Genomic DNA, 7,741 nt, shown 5'->3' on the forward strand with positions numbered 1-7,741 from the left:
CTCCATTTCTCTCTTCTTATCTCTTCATTTTCTCCCTTTCCCCTGCTTCCATCTCTCTTTCCCCTGCTTTTTCCTTTCTCCTCCTTTTTCCCTCTTCCCTCTTTTCCTCCTTTTCCCTCCCTTTCTCTCATTTTTCCTCCCTTTCTCTTATTTTTTTCTCCTTCTATTTCCCTTTTCCTCCTCCCCCCGCCTTTTCTTCTGCCTTTTCTATTTCCCCCTCTTTTATCTCCTTTTCTCTCTTTTTTCTCACCTTTTTTCTTTTTTCCTCTCCTTTTCCTTCCCTCTATTTATCTTTTTTCTCTCCTTCTCTCCTTTTTCTCTCCCCCTTTCCTTTCTTTCTCTGTTTCACTCCTTTTTTTTTTCCCTCCTTCTCATTTTCTCCCCATCCCTGGTTTCCATCTCTCTCTTTCCCCCTCTTTCCCCCTTCTCTCTCTTTCTCTCCTTTTTCCTCATTTTCTCTCCTTTTTCCCTCTATTTATCTTTTCCTCCTTTTTCTTTTTCCTCTTTTCTTCTGCTCTTTCTTTTCCCCCCTCTTTTTCCTCTCCTTTTCCCTCCCTCTGTTTCTCTCTTTTTCTCTCCTTCTCTGTGTTTTTCCCTGTTTCTCTCTTTTTCACTCCTCCTTTTTCTCCCTTTCCCAGGCTTCCATCTCTCTCCTTCTCCCACTTTCCCCTCTCTCTCCTCCTTTTTCCTCCTTCCCTCTCTTTCTCCTTTTCCTCATTTTCTCATTTTTTCCTCCGTTTCTCTTTCCCTTCTTTTTCCTCTTTTCTTCTGCATTTTCTCTCCTTTTCCTTCTTTTTTTCCCCTCTTTTTCCCTCCCTCTATTTCTCTTTCCTTTTCCCTCCCTCTGTTTCTCTCTTTTTCTCTCCTCGTCTTCTGTCCTTCCCTTGCGTCCATCCCTCTGTTACCCATGCTTTTCCCTCTCTGGTTCTCCTCCCTTTTCCCCTCCTTATCTCTCCCCCTGTCCCGCTATCATCCCCTCTCCCACTCCGGCTGCCCGCACCCCTGGCTCCCCTTCCCGGCCACCCGTGGCTGGCCCGGGCTGATTTGAGGCCGCACTGGGCCTGTGCCGAGCCGATCTGGGATGGAGCCGGCGCTGGGCCAAGCTGATGCCGGGCCGTCCCGGGGCTGGGCCGGGCTGATGCCGAGCCGATGCCGGGGCTGGGCTGGGCGGATTGGTGTCTGGAGCCGCCCCGGAGGCGGGCTCCCCTCACGACCCATAAAGGCGGCGGCGGCGGGGCCGCGCTCACTCGCCCGGGCAGCGCTGTCGCCAGGCCCCGAGGTAAGGGCGGCTCTGAGGGAGCCCGGCTGGGGCTGCGGGACCCGCGGGGCTCGCACCGCGCCCGGCCCGCTGGCCCCGAGCCTGCCCCGGCTCCATCGCGTCCCTCCGGGCTCGCACTGGGTGGGGGGAGCCGCTTCTCCGTGTCCCCAGCCGGGTGTGCCGTGGCGGGAGGGTCTGGGGGAGCCTGGCGTGGGCACCGCTCCCCTGGGGGTGCCCCAGGTGCGGCCCCCGGCTCCGTCCCCTCCTTCTCCCGCGCTTGTTGTTTGTTCCCTTCAGCTCGGAGCTGCGGCGGAGTTTGAATGTGCCGGGCTCGGTCTCGCAAAGCCCCTTGCGGGCATGGGTGTCCTCTTGTGGTGGCGGTCACCTCCTCCCGGAGAGCCGGGGCTCGGCAGGGGCGAAGGTGTGCGAGTGACAGCCCGCCCGGACTGCCGGTCAGCAGCCCTGGCTTTTCTGGCATGCCTCCTTTCCTCCTCCGTTTGCAAGGGCAAAGCCCGGCTTGCCCGCAGCCCTGAGCAATCGGGAGTGCAGGGGCTGTGGGACGCTCTGGGAAGCTCCCCAAATTCTTGAGGGCTCTCTGTGCCAGCCTGCAGCGGCTCCTGGGCAGGAGGAGGGATGGATGGGGAGGGTGCAGTCCAGCTCTGGGTGTCTGCAGCAGGGTTTTGGGTGCGTCTCCTTTCCTTCGTGTCCTAACTCCTGTAAACCAGCAGCGACCGGACTCAGCACATGTGCCTGCCAGGTGAAGGGGTGATGGCCCGCAGGAGTTTTGCGGTGTCGTGGACACAAATTACAGTCCCAGCTTCCCTGACGAGTTTTTCGGATGCTGGGCTGTCTGCAGAGAGCGCTGAAGGTGTTTTTGTAGGACCATGGAGCGGCTTTTTTGAGTTTGTCTAGTGGGTTCCCCCCGTACCTCCCAGCTAATCTGGTGGGAAGCAGAGCTCAGGTTACAGCAGCTAATCCCAGACTACAGGCCGGGCTGCGGGGCTGTAATCTGTGAGCACAGCCCTCCTCCCCGGCGGGACCTGGAGCCTGGGAGGCCGGCTCGGTGTCGGGTTTTTATTGCCGCGCTGGGGACGCGAAAGGCGCAGGCAGATGGATGGATGCACGTGTGTGCAGCAGCCGTTCTCTCGGAGCACAGGGTCGGGCTGAGCATCCTTCGTGCTCCCTAACATCCCCAGGGCGGCTCCGAGCCAGCAGCTGCGATTGTGGGGGCCGTGGTGTCCCCAGCATTGGTGTGAGCCCCAGCTTCAAGGGCTTTCTGCTGCCCTGTTGCTGCCCCTCTGTTGGAATCTGACATCCCTCAGCCCGGTTTGAGTTTCTTCTGCATAAGATACGTGTTGTAGGTTTGCTGGTGTTGGGTGGTCACAGTCCTGTCCTGAATTGGGGTCTTGGGATGTGGAGTGAGGTTTTTCCTCTTGTTTTAGACCATGTGACTTTCCAGAGAAGCCTATGCTACTTCTGTGGGATGTCAAGGAGGTGGCTGGGTGTTTTTCCTGCTCTACTCCCCTTGCTGCTCCCAAATACCAGCAGGAGCTGGTGGCCTTTGCCATGGGGCTGGAAGTTTTGCGGCTTTTAGGGAGTTTGCTTTAATTGCTGCAGGGTTTTGAGGTACAGGGATTTGGGGATGGTGCTGCTTTTCCATGTGTGTGAGAGGCTTGGAATGTGTGTGTGCTGGGGATGCAGTGGGACCCTGGGTGAGGTCTGGCAGCCCTGGGATGAAGTGATCCGGGGGATGCATCCATCCCTGCTGCCTGCAGCTCTAGCGGGGCCTGTGTCTCAAGGGGGAGGATCACCCTTCTGTGCTGCTTAGTGTGGGTTAAATCACTCCCTGCTTTCCCGAGATGAGCACAGGATCGGGTGTCCCAGGATGGAGAGCTGCCACTGTCTCAGCTCCCTCTTTAGCTGGTGTTTTAGCAAAATCCGTGCTTAATTTGGTTTGAATCTCGGCTGCGTCTTTCATCAGGCCAGCAGGATGAAAGCCACTGGCCAGATCTCTTCACGGGGCCAATTTGGGCCTGTTTGTGGAGAGATTTGATCTCCCCTGAATGTGTGCACGGCCCCCCTCATTGTTAGTGCCACCAGCTTCCCCTCTGCTGGGACAATAGTGCCTTGAGTCCTCCCGGGTAATCTCCCCCCTTATCTCCCTTCTCTTCCGTAGCCTCTGTCCCTGACAGGCAGGAGGGTGGGAGCTTTGGGAAGAGCCAATTATGCAGAAGGAGAGGTGCTGTGTCAACCAAGGTTCCTTTTTGGGGAGAGGGGGTGAGAAGAGGGTATTCAACACCTCCAAGCTCTTTCCTGCTCTGTGCTCCTGGAGACCCTACTGAGAGATCCTGTGGTAGGGTCAGGGATATTTGGAGCTCCCCTGTTGCTCTCTGGTCACTTGGCCACACTGGCTTTGCCCCAGGCTGGTCCCTCTCCTTCTGGGGCTGTGGTCAGGGGGAAGAGCAAGGTGACCATTGTTGGGGATGCTGGATGTGTCCCTGGGGGGCTGGCTGACCTGATGGTCCAGCTCAGGTGAAGCCATGAGGGAACAAGGATCCATCCCTTGGAAACCCACATCTGCAGCTTTATTTTGGCGTGTCCCAGGCTGGATCCTGCACTCCAAAACTGGCCTGGCTGAAGTGTGGTGGGCACAGGCCTGTGGCTGTGGGTGGTATTGAGGGTCCTGGGGAGGGGAACCTCCCCAAAGCAAAAGGATCATTAGCAGTCCCACTTGAGGTTTGGTGTGAGCCATTAAGGTCTGATGGGCCTTTTCTTTCTGCTGGTGAGGAAGTTAACAAGTTGATTTTTCCACTGTTTGCAGGTGGACAAAAGCACTGAAGAGGCTTAGATATAGAAAGAGTAGATACAGAAAAGCAAAAGGGTGGAAAGGAGGCAGTTGTGGAGCCAGCCATGGTGGGGGGAGTGTTTTGAAATCAAAGCACTCTTCTAAAAAGAAAACTTAAGCCCAGCAGATGTACTCAGTAGTCAAGATCCAAGTTTTTTTTTTTCTTTTCTCAGAGCTGTGTAATAATTGTTAAATGCAGGGGATACTTTGTAAAATGGAATTCGAGGGAAGGGGCGAAGGGAGGATGGAGCAGAATTTAAATTTAAGTTTGGATAGGGGTACAAAACCCCTTAGTAACCCACTTCTACTTAATGCAGCTGTAGCTGGGCTTGACAAGATGCTGACCAGAGCCTGTGGTAAATGTTTTACGGTACCGTGCATCGGCCAGATCAATTCTACTGTGCTTGAGGGAGTGCAGATAAAATGGCTTAAAGAGTCCCCTGCTGAAAGCGATAGGACCATCATTTATGCCGGAGGAGACAGGTTTAGTCGCCTGACATTTATTTGGCCACGGTGTACTTTGCAGATTTCACACCCGGGGACGATAGCCAACCTGATGATGTCAGATGTGAGCTGGAAGGGAAGGGAAAAATCACACAAAATCTGCTGCTGCTCCTCTTTAGTCAAGCAGATGAGCTTTGCTAAGTGTCTTGGTTGTTTTACTCCATGGAGCTCTTTGATGGAAGGTGCCTGGCAAGGGCAGGATGTTACTAAAGCGGTGCATCCCGGTACGACACGGCAGCAGAAGTAGCTCCATAATTTACATCATTTCTTTCAATCCTGTCTTGCCTTTAGGTCATTTGAAGTCCAATCCAAGCGACCATGAGCGCGCTTGACTTGACTTCCATCCTGGATTTCCTGGAGACAGCCAACTTGACGGAGATCAACTGGACGTGCAACAATGGCGAGTGCATCACGGTGGATGCAACAACATGCTCCGGCACGCTCAACAAGAGCGCCCTGCTCTACACCCTGTCCTTCTTCTTCATCTTCATCTTTGTCATAGGCCTGGTGGCCAACTCGGTGGTGGTGTGGGTCAACCTGCAGGCCAAAATGACCGGCTATGAAACCCACCTGTACATCTTCAACCTGGCCATCGCCGACCTGTGCGTCGTGATCACCCTTCCCGTGTGGGTCGTCTCGCTCATCCAGCACAACCAGTGGCACATGGGGGAAATCACGTGCAAGATAACTCACCTGATATTTTGCATCAACTTGTACAGCAGCATCTTCTTCCTGGCGTGCATGAGCGTGGACCGCTACCTGTCGGTCGCCTACTTCACCAACTCCAGCAGCCGCAAGAAGAAGATCATCCGCCGCTGCATCTGCATCCTGGTGTGGCTCCTGGCCTTCTCCGCCTCCCTCCCGGACACCTACTACCTCAAGACGGTCTCTTCCAACAACGAGACCTACTGCAGGCCCGTGTACCCTGAAGAGAGCTTCAAGGAGTGGTTCATTGGCATGGAGCTCATCTCTGTGGTGCTGGGCTTCCTCATCCCCTTTCCCATCATCGCCGTGTTTTATTTCCTGCTGGCCAAGAGCATCTCTGCCTCTAGCGACCAGGAGCGCAAGAGCAACGGGAAGATCATCTTCTCCTACGTCGTGGTGTTCCTGGTGTGCTGGCTGCCCTACCATGGGGCTGTCCTGCTGGACATCTTCTACAGCCTTCACTTCATCCCCATTAGCTGCCAGATGGAGAACTTCCTCTATGCCACCCTCCACATCACTCAGTGTTTCTCCCTTGTCCACTGCTGTGTCAACCCCATCCTGTACAGCTTCATCAACCGAAACTACAGATATGAGCTCATGAAGGCCTTTATTTTCAAGTACTCTGCCAAAACTGGCCTCACCAAACTCATCGACGCCTCCAGAGTGTCAGAAGCAGAATACTCAGCTCTGGAGCAAAATGCCAAATGACTGCAATCCCAGAAGGAAACTTCCTTGACTCTCTAACCCGATGTGGGTTTTTTTGTGTGTGTTACGGTTTGTTGTTTTTGTTGGTTTGTTTTTGTTTTTTTTTTACCCCTTCCTTTCAATGTGTTTGTTACAAACGGGGCGTGAATTCTAGCCTACAAAAGAGAGGGGACAAAGTGTAATTTAAGAGTAGGATCAGTTGCAAAGTGGAAGTGGTACCAAAATGAAAACCTTTTCTCCTCCTAGCCCGGTGTGGACTCCTCAACAACGCTATGCAAATGGAAATGACTTCCTAGCAGACAAAGCCATTATGTACCATAGATAACATGGATAAGCTTCTCCTTCCACGTCTTGATTCCCCCTTGTCTCCTTGTAAATGTTTATATATATAGTGTGTTGTATTTAAAAGCTCGAGACTTTATTTTCTGCCTCTTGGTGTACCTTATACGAGTGTATTTGAAAGTTAAATATATTTTTATCATGTATTTGAAGTATATTGCTGATGAGTGTATCCAGAGTGCTGTAGTCTGAGTGTTTGGCTCCAAGAGGATGCTGATAAATAGGATGGAAATGATTTCTTGGGAGCATCCTCCCTGGCTGGCACACTTTATGGACCATGGCTTTATGTGGTGTCACACCCACATCTGGAGCATGAAATATATGTAGTGTAATATAGCTGCCATCATGTTAAAATTAACAGTATTGTCAGAGTCCTTAACTCCTACACCCCTGCTTCACCAGGCTGTATCCTCCTGCACAGAGTGAGTGATCTTACTGCTGAGAGTTGTCTCTATTTGTAAGTTATTTTTTTAAAATAAAGATCTGAGGAAAAAACCAAAACACCTGTGCCTAGCAGTGGTTTGACTTGCCAGCCTTCTCTTCAGGAAAAAAAAAAAGACCAAAAAAGAGGTATCTCAAGGCCACCCTCTGTCCTTTGGTGCAGGAGCAGAAAGGTCAGTTGGAGTTTTCCTGGCATTTGGTGGCCAGAAAGAACTGATGGAGGAATGGGAGATGGCACTGGAGCATGGTGAGCAGGGATGGGGTGGGAGGAGTGGATCTGTGCTGGTGGGGAGGTAAAAGTGATGGATTTATAAGGGAAAATCTGCTAGGAATGATGAAAAGCTGTGTTTGTAGCTTAGAAATAAACACAGGGAAGGAAAATACGGAAGTGTGCAGATGGAGCAGATATTTGGACTAATCCAGGTTCAGCCCTCTGTGGTTTTTGCTGGCGATGGAACTGGGGGGTTAGCAGTCCTGACAGCACTAAATCCCTTTTTATCTCTTTTTCTCTTTGTTGTGGATTTGCAGTGCCGTAGTGTCCGAGTGTGGGGCAGGATCCAGGCGCTGTGGGATGCCTGAAGTGGAGCTTTAAGCCAGCAAAGGACTTGAACCACGATCGTGTTCACCTCAGGACAAGGTATTTAATGTCAAATCAGTGATGTCTCCCAGCCGTGTTTGCTGCTCTGGGGCAGTGCTACACTTAAATTCCTCTTCAATCCAAGTATGCCCTCATCCCTCTGCAATCCTAACAGCCAAACAATTTGGGAATGGCTCTATTTTGTGTCTTTCTACACGTTCCATTACTGTCTCCTCAAAGGTCATCCTGTAAAAACAGATGTTAAGTCTGCCATCCCCTCCTCATAGTGGGGTTGCTAGAAAAGCACCAGTCCATTCCCAAATGGGGAGAAATCCCCAAAGAAAAAGGAATTCTGGTTGTAGAGAAG

General features: G+C 52.3%; 1 protein-coding gene across 1 annotated transcript; it reads left to right on the top strand.

Moving 5' to 3' along the window:
- The first annotated feature begins 1,206 nt into the window (after nt 1-1,206).
- ACKR3 (atypical chemokine receptor 3) lies at nt 1,207-6,857 on the top strand. The gene is made up of 2 exons (XM_033065411.1): nt 1,207-1,279; nt 4,899-6,857. The coding sequence occupies exon 2, from the start codon at nt 4,926-4,928 to the stop codon at nt 6,018-6,020; it is 1,095 nt and encodes a 364-aa protein (XP_032921302.1). The 5' UTR covers nt 1,207-1,279; nt 4,899-4,925; the 3' UTR covers nt 6,021-6,857.
- The last annotated feature ends 884 nt before the right edge of the window (nt 6,858-7,741 follow it).

Source organism: Catharus ustulatus, chromosome 7 (assembly GCF_009819885.2).
Source record: "Catharus ustulatus isolate bCatUst1 chromosome 7, bCatUst1.pri.v2, whole genome shotgun sequence".
Lineage (NCBI taxonomy): Eukaryota > Metazoa > Chordata > Aves > Passeriformes > Turdidae > Catharus > Catharus ustulatus.